At 44.5% G+C, this 27,077-nt stretch overlaps 2 protein-coding genes across 5 annotated transcripts in view; one reads left to right on the top strand and one right to left on the bottom strand.

Annotated features, from left to right (window-relative positions):
• The window catches only part of LOC129855015 (MOB kinase activator 2-like), a 103,040-nt gene extending 80,872 nt beyond the window's left edge, over window positions 1-22,168 (top strand). For all 4 annotated transcript variants that reach the window (XM_055922251.1, XM_055922250.1, XM_055922249.1 and 1 more), the window contains exons 2-5: window positions 2,680-2,840; window positions 3,982-4,075; window positions 19,985-20,109; window positions 20,380-22,168. In XM_055922251.1, coding sequence (XP_055778226.1) covers window positions 2,680-2,840; window positions 3,982-4,075; window positions 19,985-20,109; window positions 20,380-20,699 — 700 coding nt within the window. In that variant the 3' untranslated portion in view covers window positions 20,700-22,168. The remainder of the gene's footprint in view (window positions 1-2,679; window positions 2,841-3,981; window positions 4,076-19,984; window positions 20,110-20,379) is intronic.
• A 173-nt stretch (window positions 22,169-22,341) lies between these two features.
• LOC129855014 (ATP-sensitive inward rectifier potassium channel 11-like) lies at window positions 22,342-26,253 on the bottom strand. The gene has a single exon (XM_055922246.1). It carries the CDS (start codon window positions 25,697-25,699, stop codon window positions 24,530-24,532), a length of 1,170 nt encoding a protein of 389 aa, XP_055778221.1. The 5' UTR covers window positions 25,700-26,253; the 3' UTR covers window positions 22,342-24,529.
• Between the last annotated feature and the right edge of the window lie 824 nt (window positions 26,254-27,077).

Here is a 27,077-nt window from a genome sequence, read left to right as displayed (position 1 = left end):
GGACCACGCAGCGGTCATGCCACTCAGGAAGGAGATGCGTTCTGTCTCCAAGAGATTAACGTAATTTGGTGCGAAGAGTGCAAATCATTCCCAGAAAAACAGCAAAGGACCTTGTGAAGATGCTGGAGGAAACGGGTACAAAAGTGTCTATATCCACAGTAAAACGAGTCCTATATCGTCATAACCTGAAAGGTCCCTCAGCAAGGAAGAAGCCACTGCTCCAAAACCGCCATAAAGAAGCCAGACTACGGTTTGCAACTGCACATGGAGACAAAGATAGTACTTTTTGGAGAAATGTCCTCTGGTCTGATGAAACAAAAACAGAACTGTTTTGCCATAATAACCATTGTTATGTTTGGAGGAAAAAGGGGGAGGCTTGCAAGCTGAAGAACACCATCCCAACCGTGAAGCACGGGGGTGGCAGCATCATGTTGTGGGGGAGCTTTGCTGCAGGAGTTACTGGTGCACTTCACAAAATAGATGGCACCATGAGGCAGGAAAATTATGTGGATATATTGAAGCAACATCTCAAGACATCAGTCAGGAAGTTAAAGCTTGGTCACAAATGGGTCTTCCAAATGGACAATGACCCCAAGCATACTTCCAAAGTTGGCTTAAGGACAAGAAAGTCAAGATATTGGGAGTGGCCATCACAAAGCCCTGACCTCAATCAAATAGAAAATTTGTGGACAGAACTGAAAAACCGGACTCAGTCACACCAGCTCTGTCAGGAGGAATGGGCCAAAATTCACCCAACTTATTGTGGGAAGCTTGTGGAAGGCTCCCCAAAATGTTTGACCAAGTTAAACAATTTAAAGGCAATGCTACTAAATACTAATTGAGTATATGTAGACTTCTGACCCACTGGGAATGTGATGAAAGAAATAAAAGCTGAAATAATTCATTCTCTCTACTATTATTCTGACATTTCACATTCTTAAAATAAAGTGGTGATCCTAACTGATGGGTCAGAAGTTTACATACACTATATGCCTATGTAGATAGTCCATAAAAATCTGCCGTTTCCAGCTACAATAGTCATTTACAACATTAACAATGTCGACACTATATTTCTGATCAATTTGATGTTATTTTAATGGACAATAAATGTGCTTTCGAAAACAAGGATATTTTTAAATGAACCCAAACTTTTGAATGTAGTGTTTATTATTTTGTGTATGTATGTATGAATGAATATATATATATATATAACTCTATCATTTTAAATGTCTAAAATCAAAAGGAAACTGTAGAAGGATAATGGACCTATATACATACAGTTTCTTGACTGTCCGGCTCGGTAAGAATTAGTGAAATTAAAGCTAGACAGTCAGGGAGCATCAAAAATTCCCAACATGTCTAGTGGAAATTATTTTCCAAATTTTGACGGCAAGGAAATGAAAGACATTTTCAATTCGGCCCCCGTAGCAAAATGAGTTTGACACACCTGCAGTAGAGGGTGGTTATAGTCCTCAAACATGAAAAGTTGTCAGTGAACGTTCTAGACATTATCTGTGCATGTAAAGGTAGTTTTCTGTCTTTCAATGTGTGTGTGGAACTGGAAGCACAGATGTATGCTTCTGATTATTCAGCAGGAGCCAGACTGTCATCAGAGCCACACTGCTCTCACTTTGTTCCTCCTGATTCTGGACCTCCGCCAGTCTTCCAGGAGTTAGGATCTGAGAGGGAAAGGCTAGAGCCAAGAACACATGGGAGGGGGAGTTATATTGCGTTTAGACAGGTTGTGGACTGGAGGGGGTGGATGGTGGAAATTAAGGTCAACAGAGGCGCAATAAATTCAGGGCAGAAAGTGAAACTCCCCTGTCCTTAAACAAACCCAAACTGAAGACAGCAAAAAGAGAGGGAGAGAGCGAGAAATGGAAATAATGAAGAGGGAGCGAGGAATTAAGCCGTTGGAATGCTAATCGTGTTCTAGAGTGGGACACAAACTCAATAGAAGTCAGAGCTCAGTGAAAACCCCAAGATGTTAAACCCTGAACACTTGACTGCCATGAAGAGGGATGCCAGAAAATAGGAAAACAAACGTAATACCTCTGTGCTCTAATGGTCTTTCCTTCAATTGAGCCAGGCCTGCATTGTCCCACAACCCTGCCGTTGTCTGTACTTGTTTCACTAGCCTATTAACCCATTCAACCCCTGGATAGGCTGTATTAGTGAACAAGATTTTCAGGTGGGGTGGGGGGGGGGGGGGGGGGTTTGGACCTGGAAGTGTAGTGGGAGTGTGATATGACAGTCCCCTGCTAAAAAATAGTGCTGGAAGTACACGGCGCTGTGGGCGGCTAACTGTGTGGTAACTGGTCCTAACGGCAGGTCAGGAGTCATGCTCTGGGTCAGGTACTGGAACAAAAAGCTGGGTGCATGGCCCTCAGCGGGCTCAAAATCCCACAGTGGGAGAGACACGGTGACCCCGGCGCAGACCTGTGAGTGTGAAACACATGGTTGTGCTAAAGGCTGTTTACATATTCAGTTCCACTTTCCGTTAACGTGCATTTAATGCATCCGAAACCACTTACCTGCAATGTAAGACTTTAGTTGCTAGCTGCAGTCCCTGCCTTGATTTGAGTCAAACTGAAGAGTTCTAAAAATGTCCTCTTTCGTCTGTGAATGTCCCTGTGAATTGCTCTAACCTGTCCCCTTTCCTCTTCCTGTCCCCTACAGGAAGTCTAAGACGAAGCCCAATGGGAAGAAGCCGCCAGCGGAAGAGAAGAAGCAGTATCTGGAGGCAGAGTTCACTAAAGTACGTGTGGTGGACTTCGACCTGAAAGAGCTGGTGCTGCTGCCCAGGGAGATAGACCTCAACGAATGGCTCGCCAGCAACAGTGAGTTACCAGCAGCTAATCACAATTAAAACATTTTTGGGTCATATTTGAGATTCCACTAGTCTGTCCAGACACAAGATAACGCTTCCAGAAAGCTAAACACTCGACAGATTTACTTATATTTCCCCGTTTCTGCCTTTTCACTGTCTTCTCTTTGGATGTGTATTCTATAACAGCACTGCAGCTAAATGCTCAAGAAGTTTAGCTCCAGGTTCAGCTCCTTGCGTTATATAATAACTCTATAAGAACAACAACACCATATCAGGCATCTCCATCTTAGACATCTCCTCTGGAAGTGTCTGAACCCCTGTAATTTCCTGCAGGATGAAATGGCTACATCCTCCATTGACAATCCACCCTCTGTTCTATACAGTGTTTTTATCTAGTGTCTTCTCCCCAAACGGTTAACTATTGTCTTAAACATTATACCATACAAGAATATCTGCTGTTGATAGTTTACAGGCATCTTCTCTGGGGGTTTGTATGTCCTGTAACACCCCGTGTTCTCACTGTGAGTTGTTTTATCAGTCTGTGTTGAGAAACCGCATCATGTAAAAACAAATGGAACGTGTTTTAGCCTGCGACTGCATTTTTCTGCGTGAAATCAGGGAGTTAGGCAACTAGGCCAAGCCCCCTCCGTATCGACTCGTATCAACCACTAATAGAATTTGCCTTCGAACTCAAACGGCACTCGTCTTGGGAAGAATGTTTTTCAGCCACTTTTTATGTGAAGTGTCTGTTAATTTTGGCCACATTTGCCAAAGAAGCCTAAGAAACATATAAAGAAGTTGCAAAAATACCAGTCATGAATGGAGGCAACAGTTCAGTAACCTGCTAATACCTCCAACCTCCTCCCTCTCTGTCTTATACCTGGGGCACAACTGTACAGTTCAAAGTGTTGCATATGACGTGAAATATCGTCAACAAAACATTGGGTTTGTTGTTCCATTCACTGTAAACTTTACACTGCAGAATTATTGTGTTCAAGAACAGTACTTACTTGGATCAAATAGCATATCAAATACTTCAAAGTAGCAGCCTAAGTATTTGAAGGCATTTGATGTATGTAGACTATTTGACGAGGCTAGGCCTTGAGCAGACTGTGGGTATTACTGAGTGTGCTGCTCTTCTCTCCCTTCAGCGACGACCTTCTTCAATCTAATAAACCTGCAGTACAGCACCATCTCAGAGTTCTGTACTGGGGACACCTGTCAAGCCATGACGGCCTGCAACACGTAAGTCATCTCCCCCACCATTGGTTTATTCATCACTTCTCTGGCCTCCAATTGGGTTATTTATCAGAAGTCTCACAACCCATTGGATAATTTATCAAGGATGCGCTGACACGGCAACAGACCGTCTGTTGAAAGCAGGAGAGCTCCTGACCACAGGGCTGTACTCACTGTTCCCTATGTCTTTCTGTTGTTTGTGTTCCTTCGCTGTCTGTCTGGCTCGCTGTCTGTCTGTCTGGCTCGCTGTCTGTCTGTCTGGCTCGCTGTCTGTCTGTCTGGCTCGCTTGTCTGTCTGTCTGGCTCGCTTGTCTGTCTGTCTGGCTCGCTTGTCTGTCTGTCTGGCTCGCTTGTCTGTCTGGCTCGCTGTCTGTCTGTCTGTCTGTCTGGCTCGCTTGTCTGTCTGTCTGGCTCGCTGTCTGTCTGTCTGGCTCGCTGTCTGTCTGTCTGGCTCGCTGTCTGTCTGTCTGTCTGTCTGGCTCGCTGTCTGTCTGTCTGTCTGTCTGGCTCGCTGTCTGTCTGTCTGTCTGTCTGGCTCGCTGTCTGTCTGTCTGGCTCGCTGTCTGTCTGTCTGGCTCGCTGTCTGTCTGTCTGGCTCGCTTGTCTGTCTGTCTGTCTGGCTCGCTTGTCTGTCTGTCTGTCTGGCTCGCTGTCTGTCTGTCTGTCTGGCTCGCTGTCTGTCTGTCTGGCTCGCTGTCTGTCTGTCTGGCTCGCTCTCTGTCTGGCTCGCTGTCTCTGTCTGGCTCGCTGTCTGTCTGTCTGGCTCGCTGTCTGTCTGTCTGGCTCGCTGTCTGTCTGTCTGGCTCGCTGTCTGTCTGTCTGGCTCGCTGTCTGTCTGTCTGGCTCGCTGTCTGTCTGTCTGTCTGGCTCGCTGTCTGTCTGTCTGTCTGGCTCGCTGTCTGTCTGTCTGTCTGGCTCGCTGTCTGTCTGTCTGTCTGGCTCGCTGTCTGTCTGTCTGTCTGGCTCGCTGTCTGTCTGTCTGTCTGGCTCGCTGTCTGTCTGTCTGTCTGGCTCGCTGTCTGTCTGTCTGGCTCGCTGTCTGTCTGTCTGTCTGGCTCGCTGTCTGTCTGTCTGTCTGGCTCGCTGTCTGTCTGTCTGTCTGGCTCGCTGTCTCTGTCTGTCTGGCTCGCTGTCTGTCTGTCTGGCTCGCTGTCTGTCTGTCTGGCTCGCTGTCTGTCTGTCTGGCTCGCTGTCTGTCTGTCTGGCTCGCTGTCTGTCTGTCTGTCTGGCTCGCTGTCTGTCTGTCTGTCTGGCTCGCTGTCTGTCTGTCTGGCTCGTCTGTCTGTCTGTCTGTCTGGCTCGCTGTCTGTCTGTCTGTCTGGCTCGCTGTCTGTCTGTCTGTCTGGCTCGCTGTCTGTCTGTCTGTCTGGCTCGCTGTCTGTCTGTCTGGCTCGCTGTCTGTCTGTCTGTCTGGCTCGCTGTCTGTCTGTCTGTCTGGCTCGCTGTCTGTCTGTCTGTCTGGCTCGCTGTCTGTCTGTCTGTCTGGCTCGCTGTCTGTCTGTCTGTCTGTCTGGCTCGCTGTCTGTCTGTCTGTCTGGCTCGCTTGTCTGTCTGGCTCGCTTGTCTGTCTGGCTCGCTTGTCTGTCTGTCTGTCTGGCTCGCTGGTCTGTCTGTCTGTCTGGCTCGCTGGTCTGTCTGTCTGTCTGGCTCGCTGGTCTGTCTGTCTGTCTGGCTCGCTGGTCTGTCTGTCTGTCTGGCTCGCTGGTCTGTCTGGCTCGCTGGTCTGTCTGGCTCGCTGGTCTGTCTGGTTCGCTGCGTCTCTGTCTGTCTGGCTCGCTGCGTCTCTGTCTGTCTGGCTCGCTGCGTCTCTGTCTGTCTGGCTCTCAGTCTGTCTGTGTGTGTCTGTGTTTTGTACAGTTGAGAACTTTAGAGTTATCTAATGTTAGTGAGAGAATGTTGGAATATGCTGCGAGTATTCTTCGAATCACATGAGCCTTTCTGAGGTGTCTTGTGTTCCTGTCTGGACTGGTGCGTAGTGAGGTCTCTGAGCAGTGTTCCTGTCTGGACTGGTGCGTAGTGAGGTCTCTGAGCAGTGTTCCTGTCTGGACTGGTGCGTAGTGAGGTCTCTGAGCAGTGTTCCTGTCTGGACTGGTGCGTAGTGAGGTCTCTGAGCAGTGTTCCTGTCTGGACTGGTGCGTAGTGAGGTCTCTGAGCAGTGTTCCTGTCTGGACTGGTGCGTAGTGAGGTCTCTGAGCAGTGTTCCTGTCTGGACTGGTGCGTAGTGAGGTCTCTGAGCAGTGTTCCTGTCTGGACTGGTGCGTAGTGAGGTCTCTGAACACAGTGTTCCTGTCTGGACTGGTGCGTAGTGAGGTCTCTGAACACAGTGTTCCTGTCTGGACTGGTGCGTAGTGAGGTCTCTGAACACAGTGTTCCTGTCTGGACTGGTGCGTAGTGAGGTCTCTGAGCAGTGTTCCTGTCTGGACTGGTGCGTAGTGAGGTCTCTGAGCAGTGTTCCTGTCTGGACTGGTGCGTAGTGAGGTCTCTGAACACAGTGTTCCTGTCTGGACTGGTGCGTAGTGAGGTCTCTGAACACAGTGTTCCTGTCTGGACTGGTGCGTAGTGAGGTCTCTGAGCACAGTGTTCCTGTCTGGACTGGTGCGTAGTGAGGTCTCTGAGCACAGTGTTCCTGTCTGGACTGGTGCGTAGTGAGGTCTCTGAGCAGTGTTCCTGTCTGGACTGGTGCGTAGTGAGGTCTCTGAGCAGTGTTCCTGTCTGGACTGGTGCGTAGTGAGGTCTCTGAGCAGTGTTCCTGTCTGGACTGGTGCGTAGTGAGGTCTCTGAACACAGTGTTCCTGTCTGGACTGGTGCGTAGTGAGGTCTCTGAGCAGTGTTCCTGTCTGGACTGGTGCGTAGTGAGGTCTCTGAGCACAGTGTTCCTGTCTGGACTGGTGCGTAGTGAGGTCTCTGAGCAGTGTTCCTGTCTGGACTGGTGCGTAGTGAGGTCTCTGAGCACAGTGTTCCTGTCTGGACTGGTGCGTAGTGAGGTCTCTGAGCAGTGTTCCTGTCTGGACTGGTGCGTAGTGAGGTCTCTGAACACAGTGTTCCTGTCTGGACTGGTGCGTAGTGAGGTCTCTGAACACAGTGTTCCTGTCTGGACTGGTGTGTAGTGAGGATAGAGAGCAGAGATCAAACAGTTCTGAGGAGATTTTATTTCTGTGTGTTCCAATGCCAACGTAACAAGAAGGAACTATCTAGCTAATAGTTATTGTCCCTGTCGTAAAACCCTTTTAAACATATAGAAGTCATTATGGGAGAACATGAGTCATCACTGTACCAGCACTGTAATAGTTTAGCTCAGAAGTCCAAACAGGGTCGTCAAATATCACCGTCAGCCATCGTTGTTCATAAAGGAATACCTATACTCTGTACAGAGAGCTCCTGTTTATCTACCTCGGTACAAAGGCAGGGCCTACCGCTGCAGTAGTAAAACAAGTGTTAGACATAACATGGAGGCCTATTCATCCCTGTCTAGCAGAGTGGAGGAGGTTGACTGAGTATTTACCCAATGAGTTGACCCTGTCGGGGCGAGGTGGCGTCTTGTTGTGAGACCTTCTCTTTGGAAAGAGGCCGCCCTCACCTACACCTAGTTATAGGACCGTAAAAAAACAGATCCACACATTTAGGCTCAACCACACTACAAACACGGAGAGGTAATGACAGAGGAAAAACAAACAATGGAGAAGCCGTTGAGAAATGCCAGATTTGTCAGGTGACTAACATGTTACAGGGTTGACCCCATTTAACGTTACTGTATTTTTCCACACCGACTGTCATCTTTCTTGGGAGAAGTTGATGTTCTGTGTCAAGCATGTGAAGGAATCCTGTATGGTTAACCTGTCTAGGATCAGCGTGCCGCTAGCGCCCCCCCCCCCCCCCCCCCCCCCCCCCCCCCCCCCACTGAAAAACCAGTGCCGCGAAATTCAAAAAAAATATTTTTTTTTAAATATTTAACTTTCACACATTAAAGTCCAATACAGCTAATGAAAGACACAGATCTTGTGAATCCAGTCAACATGTCCGATTTTTAAAATGTTTTACAGGGAAGACACAATATGTAAAGATGTACATCTATTACCTAAAAACACATTAGCATAATCCACCATCTTTTATTTGTCCACCAACACCAGTAGCCATCACCAATTCGGCTAAACTAAGATATTTATAGCCCCTAACCAACAAAAAAACTCATCAGATGACAGTCTGATAACATATTTATGGTATGGGATAGGTTTTGTTAGAAAAAAGTGCATATTTCAGGTAGATGGCATAGGTTACAATTGCACCCACCGTCACAAATGGAATAGAAAAACTACATTGAGCAACGTGTTTACCTACTTACTAATCATCAAACATTTCGTAAAAATACACAGCATACACGAATCGAAAGACACAGATCCTGTGAATACAGACAATATTTCAGATTTTCTAAGTGTCTTACAGCGAAAACACAATAAATCGTTATATTAGCATAGCACATAGCACATAGCAGCCCAGCATTGATTCTAGCCAAAGTGAGCGATAACGTCAACATCGCCAAAAATATATTAATTTTTTCACTAACCTTCTCAGAATTCTTCAGATGACACTCCTGTAACATCATATTACACAATACATATAGAGTTTGATCGAAAACGTTTATATTTAGCCACCAAAATCATGGTTAGACAATGTAAAATGTAGCTCAGCTGGTCAGAAAATGTCCTTGCGCCACTTAGACAGTGATCTACTCTTATACATAAATACTCATAAACGTGACTAAAAAATATAGGGTGGACAGGGATTGATAGACAATTTAATTCTTAATACAATTGCGGAATTACATTTTTTAATTTATCCTTACTTTTCAATACAGTTTGCGCCAAGCGAAGCTACGTCAAAAAACATGGCGTCCTAAGCCACTAAAATGTTTCGACAGAAACACGATTTATCATAATAAAAATGTCCTACTTTGAGCTGTTCTTCCATCAGTATCTTGGGCAAAGGATCCTTTCTTGGGAGTAATCGTCTTTTGGTGGAAAGCTGTCCTCTTGCCATGTGGAAATGCCAACTGCGTTCGGGATGAACTGAAAAGCGTGCCCAGCTATTCACATCGTTTCAAAAATAAATGTCCCAAAATCGCACTAAACGGATATAAATTGCTATAAAACGCTTTAAATTAACTACCTTATGATGTTTTTAACTCCTATAACGAGTGAAAAGATGACCGGAGAAATATAACAGGCTAAACTAACGCTTGGAACAGGAGAGGGTCGGTGTCCTCCACGCGCGTTACGCACCAAGAAAAGACTTGCTAGCTACAGGGTTTTTTCATTTGTAGTGCCTGTGAACGCGCAATCGACCCCATTGGAATCGTCATCACGTAAAGGCATCCAGGGGAAGACGTAAGAAGTGTCCGTATAGTCATAGCAATAACAGTGCCCTTTTAACTGACTTCAGAACAGTGGCCAACATTTCTGAAATCTGACTCCATGTCAGGGAAATTGCTGTAGAATGGGCTCTGTTCCACTTAGAGACAATTTCAACTCCTATAGAAACTATAGACTGTTTTCTATCCAATAATAATAATAATATGCATATTGTACGATCAAGGATTTTGTGGGAAGCCGTTTCAAAAATTACCCAATTAGCATAAATAGTCTCAACAGCGCCCCCATCCTCAACAGGTTTAAGCCTATTGGTTGTTTGTTTGTTTTTTTTTTTTTGCGGGGTGGATCAGCTTAATATTGCGGAAAGAATGATGCTTCCAATGTAATTGTCTGCATCATTTCCAATCCCCCATATTTTTTGGGGTAAATATATATATCCATTCACGTATGCATACATATACACATATATACATACACATACCTACATAGACATACATACTTTTTTAAAGAGTATACCTTTATTATTATTCCCCGCAAACCCTACCACCGATCCCCCAATTGGAGTAAACTCATAAACATTTCTGTTTTTACCTTCAATTTATACATCTTATACACATTTTACAGACACAGTCTACTTTATAATAGTGCTCTCTTGTTTGTTCTTAGTCCTTCCTCTATTTCTGTTGTCCATCCAGTTTGATTTCCACTTGTAACTGTGCTATTTCACAATAGCTCCGCACCTATACACATTTCACAGATCCCGTATGCCCTACATTGTTTATCTTGTTATTAGTCCCACCCTTCAGCTCCACTCAACCTTTCCCATCTATCTTCCAACATCATCCATTTCGGATTTTTATTTGCCATATATTTTTCAACTGTGCTGTGATGCTTCACAAAAGATTTGAATCTTCCTATTCTCATAGCTTCCACGGATTGTAAATTAAAAATAAACATTTTTGCTAAAATAATTATATTATTGATTGATTGACTATGGCTTTTCAAATCCCCCAGTATTGCTATCTGTAGCGTTAGTTCTACGCAAATGTTGCAATTCTTCAACCATTCCTGGACCTGTGACCAAAAATGAGCTACATGCGGACAATACCAAAATAAATGGTCTAATGACTCTGCCTCCTCACAGCAGAATCTACAGAGCTGGGAAGATTGTATCCCCCATATATATAACATTCTATTAGTTGCAAGAATTTTGTACAATAATTTAAATTGAAAAATTCGAAGTTTTGAATCCGGCGTTGTTTTGCGTATCAATTCATAAACCATGTGCCATGGAATGGGTACATCGAAAATCTCTTCCCAACTATTTTGCAATTTATATGGCACAGCTGTAAGTTTTTTGGTCCTTAAATGAAATTGGTATATGTTTTTATTTATCACACTTTTCTTTAACCATTTATGTTCTTTAATATAAGACCGACATACAAGTTCCTTACTTTTATCCCCTTCCACCTGCCTCTTCCATTTTTGTGGTAATGCTGCAATTAATTGGTTGTAATTTTGGGTAGAGCAGACATTTCCATGTCTGTGTTAGCTGCATGTGTGACATTACTCCACCAGTCCTATTTATGATATCATTCACAAAAATTATACCTTTTTTAAACATTTCTTCGATAAATACAGTTTTTTTTTATCAATTACTATATTTGAATTTAACCACAAGATTTGTTGTACTATTTGTTCCGTCCTTTCAGGTGGATTAAACTGAAATTGCAACCAACTTTCTAAGGCTTGTTTAAAAAATAAAGATATTTCGGAGATTAATTCCTTTTCAAGCAACCGAAAGTGAGCAGGTGTAATCTGAATAAAGGGAAAAAGGCCCTTCTTGAACATAGGGTGAGACATTCGTACCAATCTACTAGAGAACCAGTTTGGATTTAAGTATAACTTTTGTATGACTGATGCCTTTAGTGAGAGGTCTAATGCTTTAATATTTAATAATTTCTGCCCTCCGAATTCATATTCGTTGTATAAATAGGCCCTTTTAATTTTATCTGGCTTGCCGTTCCAAATAAAATTGAATATTTTTTGTTCATATAATTTAAAAAGCAGGTCACTAGGTGTAGGCAAAACCATAAGCAAATAGGTAAACTGTGATATGATTAAAGAGTTAATCAGGGTGATTTTCCCACAAATAGACAGGTATTTTCCTTTCCATGGTAGCAAGATCTTATCTATTTTTGCTAACTTTCTATAAAAATTTATTGGAGTGAGATCATTTCTTTCTTTTGGGATTTGTATACCGAGTATGTCCACATCACCGTCAGACCATTTAATTGGTAAACTACATGGCAATGTAAAATGTGTATTTTTTAGTGATCCAATACGTAATATGGTACATTTATAATAATTTGGTTTTAATCTAGAGAGGATAGCAAATGTATCTAGATCCTCTAAGAGGCCGTGGAGAGATTCTAGTTGTGGTTTTAAAAGAAAACATGAATCATCAGCGTACAATGACACCTTAGTTTTTAGGCCCTGGATTTCTAATCCCTTAATATTAATGTTTGATCTAATTTTAACAGCTAACATTTCGATGGCAATAATAAATAGATATTGGATAGTGGACAACCTTGTTTTACTCCTCTAGATAGTTTAAAACTTTCTGAGATGTAGCCATTATTTACTATTTTACACCTAGGGTTACTATACATAATTTTTACCCATTTTATAAGAGATTCCCCAAAATTGAAATATTCTAGGCATTTATATATAAACTCCAGTCGTACTTTATCAAAAGCCTTTTCAAAATCAGCTATGAAAACCAGGCCTGGTGTCCCCGATATTTCATAGTGTTCTATTGTTTCCAGTACTTGCCTTATATTATCTCCAATGTATCGTCCATGTAAAAAACCTGTCTGATTAGGATGAATAATATCTGACAAAACTTTTTTTATTCTATGCGCCAAGCATTTTGCTAGGATTTTTGCATCAACACTGAAGTGTAAGAGGTCTCCAATTTTTTTAATGGACTGGAAATTTATATATACCACTTGGGTCCTGTTTCAGTAATAATGATATCACACCTTCTTGTTGCGTGTCTGATAATCTATCATTTATATAGGAGTGGTTAAAACAAGCTAATAATGGTCCTTTGAGTATATCAAAAAAATGTTTGTATACTTCCACTGGTATGCCATCCAGTCCTGGAGTTTTCCCATCCTTAAAGGCCCCAATTGCATCAAGTAGTTCCTCCTCTGTAATTAGGCCTTCACATGAGTCTTTCTGTACAGATGTTAATTTTACATTATTATTAGGGAAAAAATCCATACAATTAGTTTCAGTTAGTGGAGATGGAGGAGCCTGAAACGAAAATATATTCTTAAAGTACTTTGCTTCCTCTTTCAAAATATCATTTGGTGAATCATGCGTGACTCCATCATTTGTAACAAGTTTTAATACGTTTTTTTTGGTAGCATTTCTATATTGAAGATTGAAAAAGAATTTGGTGCATTTTTCCCCATATTCCATCCAGTTCGCTTTATTTTTGTAATATATTACACTGGATCTTTCTTGAATAAGTTCCTCCATTTCTTTTTGTTTTTCCTCTAACTTATTCTGTGCCTCTATGGTACCGTTTTTATTGTTATTTAACTGTACTGTTAGTCCTTCAATTTCCTTTGTCAATATGGACTCTTTTGATCGAAATTGCTTTTGTTTTATAGATGAGTACTGAATTGCATGGCCTCTAAGGTTAAGCCTATTGGTTAAGCCTATTGTTAGGTTACAATAATAGGCTACATGGTAGCAAACAGCTAAATAGAGGTGGCTGTACAAAGTGTGCAATATTGTAGTGAAGTACAATTCCAAAAGCAAACCCCATGAACCAGATGCCTCCAGTGTTTCCAACGAGGGTTGTAGCCGTAAGCTGTAATATAAACTCAGCAACAAAAGAAACGTCCTCTCACTGTTAACTGCGTTTATTTTCAGCAAACATAAAATGTGTAAATATTTGTATGGACATAGCAAGATTCAACAACTGAGACATGTCTGTGGAACTTGTTCAGTTTATGTGACTAACAGAAATGGAATAATGTGTCCCTGAACAAAGGGGGGGTCAAAATCAAAAGTAACAGTCAGTATCTGGTATAGCCACCAGCTGCATTAAGTACTGCAGTGCATCTCCTCCTCATGGACTGCACCAGATTTGCCAGTTCTTGCCGTGTGATGTTACCTAAATCCTCCATTAAGGCACCTGCAAGTTCCCGGACATTTCTGGAGGGGAATTGCCCTAGCCCTCACCCTCTGATCCAACAGGTCCCAGACGTGCTCAGGGGGATTGAGATCCAGGCTCTTCGTTGGCCATGGCAGAACACTGACATTCCTGAAATCATACACAGAACGAGCAATATGGCTGGTGGCATTGTCATGCTGGAGGGTCATGTCAGGATGAGCCTGCAGGAAGGGTACCACATGAGGGAGGAGGATGTCTTTCCTGTAACGAACAGCGTTGAGATTGCCTGCATTGACAACACGCTCAGTCCGATGATGCTGTGACACACCGTCCCAGACCATGACGGACCCTCCACCTCCAAATCGATCCCGCTCCAGAGTACAGGCCTCGGTGTAACGCTCATTCCTTCGACGATAAATGCGAATCCGACCATCACCCCTGGTGAGACCAAACCGCGACTCGTCAGTGAAGAGCACTTTTTGCCAGTCCTGTCTGGTCCAGCGACGGTGGGTTTGTGCCCATAGGCGACGTTGTTGCCGGTGATGTCTGGTGAGGACCTGCCTTACAACAGGCCTACAAGCCCACAGTCCATCCTCTCTCAGCCTATTGCGGACAGTCTGAGCACTGCTGGATGGATTGTGCGTTCCTGGTGTAACTCGGGCAGTTGTTGTTGCCATCCTGTACCTGTCCCGCAGGTGTGATCTTCGGATGTACCGATCCTGTGCAGGTGTTGTTACACGTGGTCTGCCACTGCCTCCCTGTAGCGCTGTCTTAGGCCACATCTGCAGTCCTCATGCCTCCTTGCAGCATGCCTAAGGCACGTTCGCACAGATGAGCAGGGACCCTGGGCATCTTTCTTTTGGTGTTTTTCAGAGTCAGTAGACAGGCCTCTTTAGTGTCCTAAGTTTTCATAACTTTGACCTTAATTGCCTACCGTCTGTAAGCTGTTAGTGTCTTAACGACCGTTCCACAGGTGCATGTTCATTAATTGTTTATGGTCCATTGAACAAGCATGGAAACAGTGTTTAAACCCTTTACAATGAAGATCTGTGAAGTTATTTGGATTTTTACGAATTGTCTTTGAGCAACAGGGTCCTGAAAAAGGGACGTTTCTTTTTTTGCTGAGTTTATGCGGAAGCGTCCTGTAGCTAGCCAGCCAGGCAGGCAGTCAGTCAGTCTAATGGTGTACCACAGTAACAGCACCCCGTCCTTTCCTTCCTCCGCCTGGCAGGAACGCATCCATCTCACAACTGAGACACACAGTCACGGTCCATGCCCTCTTACCCCAGGTATTGTGAAGCTATTTTAGGGGGAACTTTCCATTAGCTATGGGAACAGGCCCATTTGGTAGTTATCTAAGCCCATTTTCTATGGGTGGGTGTGTTTTTTGGTGGGCTGTGATAGTCTTTGTATGCTTGTCTGTTTTGGGGTAGCTGGGTGTGGGTCAGTCTGTGTTTTGGGGTACCTGGATGTGTCTGTTTGTGTTTTGGGGTAGCTGGGCGTGTGTCAGTCTGTGTGTGTGTGTGTGTGTGTGTGTGTGTGTGTGTGTGTGTGTGTGTGTGTGTGTGTGTGTGTGTGTGTGTGTGTGTGTGTGTGTGTGTGTGTGTGTGTTAGCCAGTGAGTGTTAGTGCTGTAATCTCCTCAGCGTAGAGTCCTTGACCTGGTCCTGTGGTCAGTAAGTCCTCAGTGTGGAGTCCCTGTCCTGGTGTTGGTTCTGGGCCTGTGGTCAGTAAGTCCCTCCTGCAGGTTCAGTGGATGCTGTACAGTCAGGATGTGTAATCCCAGACCACGCTGCTAGTGCTAACACAACCATCCCAGTGAGCACAATTGGTTGAAAGACATATTTCAATGTCTTTTCAACCAAAAAGGCTCACTACTCCACCCATCCTTTACCTCTACTGCGTTCTAGCTAGCTTTGAGATGGTGCGACCGTTGTTTACAAGCTATTAGCCTTTTAGATTGACCTAGGTAGTTCCTACAGACCTTGCTAGCTCTGCCCTAGGCCTCATTTGGTGCCTGTGCTAGATCAGTTACCCCTTTTAAGTTTTGCCAGCCTGTCAGCTAACATACCCTGCTAGCTTCATTAGTTAATAGCTATCCTACTGATAGCTCTGTTTCCCTTTTGCTTTAGCCATGCTAGCTTTGACCTTGCTAACTCTTAGATGGTCCTACCCTGAGTTCTCTTATTTGACTTGTGGTGTCTGTGGTAAAGTGGTCTGTAGTTTATGACCCCTTTAGCGCTCATGCCCAGCCTAGCGTCACTATCCCGCTGCTAGCTATAGTACAGTATTCCCTGGTTGCCTGTGTCATGCTAGCCATGCTAGCTTTGTTTGGCGGCTTCACTGACTTGCCATTTGACCTTGCTAACTCATGATACCCCGTGGCTAGCCCTGAGGGGCGGCATTCAGTTACAACCACCGTCTAACTGGGTCACCCCTCTCCGGAAATGTTTGACCAGTCAGAGTGAGCGGCCGTGCGACAGGGGGATCAGTGTCGTGTTACTCCGAGACTGCAGGGAATTCGGCCCAATCAGGAAATGGAAGGGCCAGGACAGGGGGTTCGCTAAGTCCACTGGAATGAAAATATGCAAACATGTCTATTTTAGGAGGTGGTGGGGTTGGCTGGGCTGGAGGCCTGTTTGGCAGATCCACACTAGGGATGTGACAAATGGATAATTTTTTTGTACCAGTTTTCCGTTTAAACAATAAGAGCATTTTAATAAAATGCCACATGAAATCCTATTGCGTGGTATGACCGCAAGGGGGCAATGAAGTTATATCGCAGTCATACAGTAGGCTTCAGGCATTTGGAATCTGTTTTGTAGCTGCCCGAACAGGCCCGGGGAAATTCTGTCGCAAAGACGACCATTACTACACGTGTTCTTTCCATTTGTTATGTGTATTAGCCAAGTCACAGTTCTTCTCCCTACATTTCCCCTCTGTTAACATGTCTCACTCAATTTCCATCCGACCTCTCCCTCTACACACACACAGACGCGTGCTGCACGAGTGCTGCATTTAAAAAAAACTGTAGACAAGCTACATTCCTTGTTAAATCACGACAGCTCTGTCACAGATTCTAAAGGGACAGCTCTGTCACAGATTCTAAAGGGACAGCTCTGTCACAGATTCTAAAGGGACAGCTCTGTCACAGATTCTAAAGGGACAGCTCTGTCACAGATTCTAAAGGGACAGCTCTGTCACAGATTCTAAAGGGACAGCTCTGTCACAGATTCTAAAGGGACAGCTCTGTCACAGATTCTAAAGGGACAGCCCTGTCACAGATTCTAAAGGGACAGCCCTGTCACAGATTCTAAAGGGACAGCCCTGTCACAGATTCTAAAGGGACAGCCCTGTCACAGATTCTAAAGGGACAGCCCTGTCACAGATTCTAAAGGGACAGCCCTGTCACAGATTCTAAAGGGACAGCCCTGTCACAGATTCTAAAGGGACAGCCCTGTCACAGATTCTAAAGGGACAGCCCTGTCACAGATTCTAAAGGGACAGCCCTGTCACAGATTCTAAAGGGACAGCCCTGTCACAGATTCTAAAGGGACAGCCCTGTCACAGATTCTAAAGGGACAGCCCTGTCACAGATTCTAAAGGGACAGCCCTGTCACAGATTCTAAAGGGACAGCCCTGTCACAGATTCTAAAGGGACAGCCCTGTCACAGATTCTAAAGGGACAGCCCTGTCACAGATTCTAAAGGGACAGCCCTGTCACAGATTCTAAAGGGACAGCCCTGTCACAGATTCTAAAGGGACAGCCCTGTCACAGATTCTAAAGGGACAGCCCTGTCACAGATTCTAAAGGGACAGCCCTGTCACAGATTCTAAAGGGACAGCCCTGTCACAGATTCTAAAGGGACAGCCCTGTCACAGATTCTAAAGGGACAGCCCTGTCACAGATTCTAAAGGGACAGCCCTGTCACAGATTCTAAAGGGACAGCCCTGTCACAGATTCTAAAGGGACAGCCCTGTCACAGATTCTAAAGGGACAGCCCTGTCACAGATTCTAAAGGGACAGCCCTGTCACAGATTCTAAAGGGACAGCCCTGTCACAGATTCTAAAGGGACAGCCCTGTCACAGATTCTAAAGGGACAGCCCTGTCACAGATTCTAAAGGGACAGCCCTGTCACAGATTCTAAAGGGACAGCCCTGTCACAGATTCTAAAGGGACAGCCCTGTCACAGATTCTAAAGGGACAGCCCTGTCACAGATTCTAAAGGGACAGCCCTGTCACAGATTCTAAAGGGACAGCCCTGTCACAGATTCTAAAGGGACAGCCCTGTCACAGATTCTAAAGGGACAGCCCTGTCACAGATTCTAAAGGGACAGCCCTGTCACAGATTCTAAAGGGACAGCCCTGTCACAGATTCTAAAGGGACAGCCCTGTCACAGATTCTAAAGGGACAGCCCTGTCACAGATTCTAAAGGGACAGCCCTGTCACAGATTCTAAAGGGACAGCCCTGTCACAGATTCTAAAGGGACAGCCCTGTCACAGATTCTAAAGGGACAGCCCTGTCACAGATTCTAAAGGGACAGCCCTGTCACAGATTCTAAAGGGACAGCCCTGTCACAGATTCTAAAGGGACAGCCCTGTCACAGATTCTAAAGGGACAGCCCTGTCACAGATTCTAAAGGGACAGCCCTGTCACAGATTCTAAAGGGACAGCCCTGTCACAGATTCTAAAGGGACAGCCCTGTCACAGATTCTAAAGGGACAGCCCTGTCACAGATTCTAAAGGGACAGCCCTGTCACAGATTCTAAAGGGACAGCCCTGTCACAGATTCTAAAGGGACAGCCCTGTCACAGATTCTAAAGGGACAGCCCTGTCACAGATTCTAAAGGGACAGCCCTGTCACAGATTCTAAAGGGACAGCCCTGTCACAGATTCTAAAGGGACAGCCCTGTCACAGATTCTAAAGGGACAGCCCTGTCACAGATTCTAAAGGGACAGCCCTGTCACAGATTCTAAAGGGACAGCCCTGTCACAGATTCTAAAGGGACAGCCCTGTCACAGATTCTAAAGGGACAGCCCTGTCACAGATTCTAAAGGGACAGCCCTGTCACAGATTCTAAAGGGACAGCCCTGTCACAGATTCTAAAGGGACAGCCCTGTCACAGATTCTAAAGGGACAGCCCTGTCACAGATTCTAAAGGGACAGCCCTGTCACAGATTCTAAAGGGACAGCCCTGTCACAGATTCTAAAGGGACAGCCCTGTCACAGATTCTAAAGGGACAGCCCTGTCACAGATTCTAAAGGGACAGCCCTGTCACAGATTCTAAAGGGACAGCCCTGTCACAGATTCTAAAGGGACAGCCCTGTCACAGATTCTAAAGGGACAGCCCTGTCACAGATTCTAAAGGGACAGCCCTGTCACAGATTCTAAAGGGACAGCCCTGTCACAGATTCTAAAGGGACAGCCCTGTCACAGATTCTAAAGGGACAGCCCTGTCACAGATTCTAAAGGGACAGCCCTGTCACAGATTCTAAAGGGACAGCCCTGTCACAGATTCTAAAGGGACTGCCCTGTCACAGATTCTAAAGGGACTGCCCTGTCACAGATTCTAAAGGGACTGCCCTGTCACAGATTCTAAAGGGACTGCCCTGTCACAGATTCTAAAGGGACTGCCCTGTCACAGATTCTAAAGGGACTGCCCTGTCACAGATTCTAAAGGGACTGCCCTGTCACAGATTCTAAAGGGACTGCCCTGTCACAGATTCTAAAGGGACTGCCCTGTCACAGATTCTAAAGGGACTGCCCTGTCACAGATTCTAAAGGGACTGCCCTGTCACAGATTCTAAAGGGACTGCTCTGTCACAGATTCTAAAGGGACTTGTTGATTAAAGTAGGAGTATATGTGTTCCAACCATGAGCTGCAGTTTTTGAAGAATAGATTATTCTTTTTTTATTTTTTGCAAACTACCATTTACAAAAGGTTACAACCCCCCCACCACACACACTGCTAAATCGTGGCCGGCACAAATAAAAAAATATATATAAAAAAGAGAATCTTAGCACTATTAATCACTTAAATAAAACCTAGATAGTCGGTGAGAGTATAAAATCTAAAACACAGTTCAGTCATTCATCACGTTGGGTTAAAATGACTTTTGGTGTTGTTTCGAGATGAGGAAATGCTGTGAATGTGGGGGCTCTCACATAGGCCTAGTGTCTTCCATCTTTTGTTCCAGGTTGTTCCTGTTAAAGATCAGATGACTTGTCAACAATCACTACTATATGAAGGAATAACAGCCTAGATCATGTACATTTCAAAGCGCATGTATGTACACATGAGGCAGTAGTGACATAGAAAAATAACCCACTCTGTCTTTCTGTTTGTGTCCAGAATATACTACTGGTATGACGAGAGGGGGAAGAAGACAAAATGCACTGCCCCTCAGTACGTCGACTTCGTCATGAGTCTGGTGCAGAAGCTGGTCACAGAAGAGGAAAACTTCCCTACGAAATATGGTGAGTTGAGCTCTGGTCCATTCCAGACATGCAGAGCCTCGCTGTGGTCAGTCGGCACTACTGTAGCCTCTTCTCCTCTGACGTCACACTGAAGCGGGCACTTTGTGAACTGTGCCATTGCTGCCCTCTAATGTCTCAAGTAGTACAAGTCCTTGAATTATTTTTGGACTTTAGGAACAGTAGCTTGGCAATGCCAAACCAACTAAAAAAGACCACAATATTTTTAACCATGCTCGTTCTCCCTTTTCTCTCCTCTCTTTCTCTGTGCAGGCAAGGAGTTCCCCAACTCGTTTGACTCTTTGGTAAAGAAGATTTGCCGGTACCTCTTCCACGTCCTGGCTCACCTCTACTGGGCTCATTTTAAGGAGACAGTGGCTCTGGACCTGCAGGGTCACTTGAACACTCTGTACGCACATTTCATTGTTTTCGTAAGGGAATTCAACCTGGTCGACCCCAAGGAGACCTGTATCATGGACGACCTGTCCGAAATCCTCTGCGCCCCCGTGCCCCCCACCCCAGCACCCGCCGCCCCTTCCTCCCCTAACTCGGCCCCCTCCCCCTCCTCACACAACCATGTGACGGAGAGATGAGCAGGGGTTGCCGTGACAAGCAGCCCCGGGAAGAAGACGGTAGAGGATTAAGATAGAGAAGAGATGGAAACGTTCCTGGTCCCCTTCCTAGACCTCAGGCTCCAGCAGCAGGACTTAGAAACCTTCCACTAACCTGATATTTCACTGACACCAACCAGCCGGAAGGAAGGTTTATTTGGGGGGGGGGGGGGGGGGGTGTTGTCACGCCAACAGGAATTGGTGTGAGCGTGTTCCTTCCAGGGGCAAATCCCTCCCATCTGCTCTGCAATTTAAACTAGGAACAAATATGTAATGTTTTTTATTTGAATTTTGGTTTTATTTTACTTTTATTTGATTCTGTTGGAAAAGTTTTATTCAGTTGTATTTGTTTTTCTCATTTGAGACAGTGTTTCTGTTTGCCCTTCTCTCCCTCTGTTCTCTGCCTAAAGTACAGTTCAGGATGGTGACTGCTTTGCTTGAACGTACTATTGTACAGTGTTATTGTGTGGAGAAAAGGTGACTCAACAATGAGTATTGGCTCTTCGCTCCTGCCTAGTGGTGGGAGGATTGAAGGGGGAAGGTCTATAGGGAGCCAGGTTACTACCTAGTGGGACAATACTAGCCAATCACTGTTTGAGTTGTTAATCTGGAGATGATTAAAGCGCTTCCTACTCAGGACCAGAGAGAACACAAGTCACTGCTATTATTCTCTCCCACCCTCGCTCTCTCTCTGTCCACAAAACTACTTTGTCCTTTCAATATTACAGTTGTCATTCTCATATTACTTTAGTCATGTATTCACCTGAGGAACCCCTCTTTAACATCCCTGTCCCAGAGGCCACCCATAGGAGGCAGTATAGACATAGGGTGGCACTGCCACGCAAACAGGGAGATAAGAAGATATCAAAATTCTATGTAAGATATTTAATATGACCAGACAAACGGGTGCCCATGTCTGGTGACAGGGGAGGCTGGTGGAGAGTGGAGACCTCTTACCCAGGGAACTGCTGTTTGCTGCGGTGTGATGGAGCGTTGGCCACCCTGCCCTCTCTAGCAGCACAGGAGAAGGACAAGGACATTAGTAATGTCTGCAGGCCCAGAAAGAGGAGAGGAAAGGAGGAGTGTGGTGTGCTTTACTGTTCTGTATTGCTGAAGAAGCCCCCCAGCCCAGCCCTTTGTCTTTTGGGGTTTTATTTTCCCTTCTAAATTATCAAAGAGGAAAGTAGTTAATGAAAAATGTTATCCTACACATATATAGAAAAGTGCACGGTCTGCTTCATCTTCACTGTACAGAGAGTGGAAAGAGGAATCAGACAGCCTCTGTGTCGAGGGTTTATTCTTCTCTTATTTTATTTATTTTAATTTTGTTTTATTTGCAGGGTTCTTCAGTTCTGGCTTTTATTTTTATGTATTTTAATTATTAACTAAGTTAAAAGCAATTTAATATTTTAAGCTCTGCTGATTATAATCGAATAAAATACATAAATGCCGCTCGGTCTCATGTTGTCTTCTGTCAACCTGATGATGATGTGTGACATGCATAGAAATATGACACGGAAAACATGTCACTTTTTTCAAGGAAACTCCTCTGCATATCATCCATATATATATATATATATATATATATATATATATATATACACACACACACACACAGTACATGTCAAGTGCTTTTCAACAGGCGTTTCCTCTTTATTGCCGAAGTCAAGCTTTGCATAAACACTATCAAAAACCATAGTGATTTTTACCATACAAGAGCATCATTATATAGATCAACAGTGCTCAAGACCTCGAGGGCCACAGTGTCAGTTCTACTGGTTTCAATGCAGTGCCAGATGGAAAGCCTGCAGGAGGCTAGTTCTTCAGTGGGAGGTTTGGGTACCAGTACACACACACACTGGCCTCTGCCTCCGAACTGGATACAGTACTTGCATAACTTTGTATAATGTTATAAATCTATCAAACTGCATTCGGTCATACATGTGCATATGTTTTCATTTAGGACCTGGATTAAGAATGTATTTGATACATGCATATTGTGGGATTGCTAAAACAAGACATTCAGGCATCTAAAATCACCTAATGCTTCAGGTAATGTCGCATTCACATTTGCAGTCTATAATAGGGCTATGTGGCTATTAGGCTACAAAATACAGTGTTCTTTGATCCTGGTCTTTACTATACCCAAAGGCTGTGAAGGTTTTTATTCTAGGCCAGAGCTGAGTATGAATTACAAGGGGGAGTGTGTGTGTGAGCCCCATTAAAGGTGCACTGCACTTAGAATTGTTTTCAATGAGTAACAGATCTATAACTCATATTTCTATGTGAAAGTTACATATTGCAGCTTTAAATGCAACAAAAGTATAATATCTGGGGGCTCTAGATAATGCTAATTTAACCATTCTATTTATTTTAAGTTCCAGTGCAGACATTTTTATCTCGATTTCAAATTTTGGGTTAACAAGTAAGCAACCTTACTGTGATTATATTCATATAAAATAGTCAAAAAGAAACAAAAATGGCTTCTTAGCAAAGATTCATTTCTCAAACAAGAATCCCTGCAGGATCCTGCATGTCACCTCTAGTTGACAGTTTTACTAACAGGTATTGTGTCAATTTAAAACTTTTGCACAAGACAGTTGACAGAATTGTCAATTTAAAGACATTTTGCCAATTTATTAATTACTACATTTACCTAACATTACATAGTTAATCCAGAGATTCTTTGCCTTGATTCGGTAGTCTCGTTCAGATCATTGCATTTGTAGTTCTTTCTGATAGACACATCAGCTAATTAGTATTTTATTTTTGTGGGGTAAATACAGGCACATTTTTTGATAAAAGTCACCTTGTCCTAGAGAGATTTACAGTTATCAAAATGTCACTCTTGGGGAAACCTACACAAAGCACAGCCCTTATTTTAAGTGTTTCTAAAATCCCCTATGGGAAAAAATGTATGGTGGAAAAACGATTGGAACCATTTCCTTGTTTGACTGCTAGGTTTTATGGATATTATGACTCGTACTATGGTACTCCATTACTCTACAAGTAGGTTGAGCCAACATGTGTTTTCTGCTTGCACACACACAAATCAGAACCATGGACAGCCACATCATATGTATCTTATGTTGATTGGACTAAATTGTTTTTGGTTGTCACTGTATTAGACTAAGCATAGGTGATTTGATGATGATGAAATGTTGCTGGAATAGTGGAGGCAGCTCCTGTTTTCTTTGCAACTTGCAATAACTCTCCATGGTTGTTTAGTAGTCCGAAAAAGTCGTAAACATTCCCTTTCTTGACGATGATCATGTAACTGTTTGTTACGTGAAATATGCCTTGTAGACTTCACCCGACAGAGGTTGCCCCCAGGTTTTGTGATGAAACAAAGGTGTGGTGGAATTTATTCTGCCACTGTCTTCTTATTGTCTTCGCCTCTCTGATTCAGAGGGGTTGGTTTAAATGCGTAAGACATATTTCAGTTGAATACATTCAGTTGAACAACTGACTAGGTATCCCCCTTTCCGTAGGCCTATATCACGGTCGCAAGGCATATGAACTAGCAGGTTATCGATCTTTTTTTCTGGCTTCCGCAGTGATTTTTACCCATGATGCACGCTACTGCTAATCACTTCCTTGGTTGAAGCAGGTGTTAGGACTGGGCAAGAAAAAAGGCCTGCACACCCTTTGGGTACCATGGAACAGAATAATAACACTGCTAGGACATAATAAACATTTCATTTCTGTAGCATTACAAAAAGATCCATTAAAATTCAATAGGTAATAAAAATCTATTACTTTCATATACAAAATGCAATGGCAACTCCTTTATACCTGTAAAAGTGGGCTATTTAGGCTAGTGGGCTGATGGTGCTGTATTGCTTCATGCGCAGTGAGAGCCGCCGCCTTCTCACCGACGGCCGCGGGGTAGCGTGCTCGTGCAGTTTAAACCTGGCGATGCCTCCCTTCTCATCCAGTTTCTTGGCACTGCAGCTGGGTGTCACTACTCTAACTGTGTTACCGAATTTAGAATAGTCCACCGCATACATGCCCTCCTCCTCGGATATAGTGGGCACAAAGCGCTGCCCCCACAGTATCTCCTCAGACAGGTATGATGTACGGGCCTGGGTGGTTATACCCGTGGTCTCCACCACCCCCTCCAGCACCACTACCACTTCGATATCATTATTTTGTAAATCCGCTGGCGATAGCTCGTAGAGCGGGCTGTCTTTGTCAATAACGTGGCATATGATGAGAGGGACCACGAGGAAAATACCGTTGGTCCCCACGGGGTTGTCCATGTGAATGTCTATCTGGTCCAGGGGGACCACGTCGCCCTCCGAAGTGGTGCTGCGCCTTACCACCTGCATCCGCACGGTGGCACTAATGATCATGCTCTTCCGCAGGTCCCCTAAACGGATCATAAAGCACAGTTTGTTATTTCGGATGGAGATGACGGCGTGCTTGCTGAAGATCAGCGTTTCGGCGCGCCGGTTGGCCTGGGCCGTCTTCATAAAGATACACCCCAGCATTATGGCGTTAATCAGCAAGCCCACGATGTTCTGAATGATAAGGACCACTATGGCAGACAAGCATTCCTCTGTGACCATGCGCCCCCCGAACCCGATGGTTACCTGTACCTCTATGGAGAAAAGAAACGCAGAGGAGAAGGAGTGGATGTCCGTCACGCACGGGACAAAGTCGTCGCCCTTTTGATCCAGGTCGCCGTGCGCAAAGGCAATGAGCCACCAAACCATTGCAAACAGCAGCCAGCTGCACAGAAATGACATAGTGAAAATGATAAGTAAGTGAAGCCATTTTAGATCCACTAAAGTGGTGAAAACATCCTGTAGGAACCGTCCCTGTTCGCGAATGTTCGTGTGGGCCACATTACAGGTTCCGTTTTTGGCGACGAACCGAGCCTTCCGCGCTTTTGACGCCTTGAATTTAGGCTGCTGGACATCCTCAGCCAAGCGGGTCAGCAAGTAGTCGTCCGGGATCAGTCCTTTTCGGGAAAGCATAATGCTCCCATAGCCTACTAGTCACCCCCTAACCACTTGCTTTGGATTACGAAGATTAGCTACCTCTTATCTTGATGAAATATATAGGCTAAGGAATTCCTTTTCTCAACTGTGTCTTCTAGTCGAAGGTCAACCTCCAGTGACAGTACTCTTTCCGAATGACAGCAGCTCGCAGGAGAGAGTGTTGTGCTGTCATCGAGTTTCTAAAACTATGTGTGCTCCTCACATCGGTTATGCAGGGACACCACCATAGCCGCCCAGGTCTCATGAGAAGATTCAGCTGCCGCTGTCAGTCACGAACTGCAACTCGATATTTCCTTCGCAGTTGACGCACCGGTCTGGCGCGCTTTTCACTCGATGAAAACAGAATTCTCTCATGTATAGGCAAACCTTTAACGAGGTAGATATATCGTAACAGGAGTGGTGTAATCGTCTACTAACCCGAGTGTTTTACCCAGAGGTGATACAATTACTCCGGCCCCATTGTTCTCATGAGGGAGCATAGAGATACATAGAGGACTCCATTTCCCAAAAGCCAGTTCTAGAGGACTTTCGCCATTTTTAAGTAGTCAACTGGTTGGGACTTCCTATTGGTTAAAGGAAGGATCACATAATTCCATCCAGGTCACCAGGAGGGTTCAGCCAATGAAGTATAACTGCAGTGGCAATAAATCGCCAACCTTGGCTTTATACCTGTTCAAACAACACACTCAAAGTGGTAGTATGCACGCTTCCAGTTTGTTTACCAACTCATAGAAGTAGTAGAAGATAATTGATTACTTCAAAATGGAGATTGCCTCATTGGCACTGCCCATGCTCTCACAGATGCCATAATAGAACAGTTACAATGTTGTGTCATCTAACTATCTCTATGGTAGACAGGCAAGTTAGATGAAGCTCAGTGCTGCTAAATTAGCAACAAGATCTCACAGAATCTCTTCAGTATTTTGATGGTTCAGTTTAGCCATTCATTCCGACTGGTTAAGGTAAGGGTTAAGGTTTGGGATAGGGTTAAAACAGAAAAACTTGACAGTTAAATTTAGGCATGAATTTTGACTGGTTAGGTAAGGGTTAAGGTTAGGGACAGAAAAAAATAAAAACAAGTCCCTAGCACTGGAATTGAATGCGCAATCTTCGGAGCCAGAGCTGGTGGCTTAAGCCATGGATCAGATGCTGCTGGACGTGGTGTTGGAGGGCCAGAAGGAGGAATTATTCCTAAAATAATATCCCAAGACCCCAGGGTAGTGATGGGGACATCACCCTTTGTAGGATGCTGTCTTTCAGATGGAATGTTAAACAGGTGTTCTTACTCTCTGTAGTCACTAAAGATCTCATGGCAATTATCATACGAGTAGGGGTGTTAACCCTGGTGTCCTGG

The sequence above is a fragment of the Salvelinus fontinalis genome, chromosome 5 (assembly GCF_029448725.1).
Source record: "Salvelinus fontinalis isolate EN_2023a chromosome 5, ASM2944872v1, whole genome shotgun sequence".
Lineage (NCBI taxonomy): Eukaryota > Metazoa > Chordata > Actinopteri > Salmoniformes > Salmonidae > Salvelinus > Salvelinus fontinalis.
Note: the sequence above shows the minus strand (reverse complement) of the source record. Positions and strands in the feature narration are given on the sequence as shown.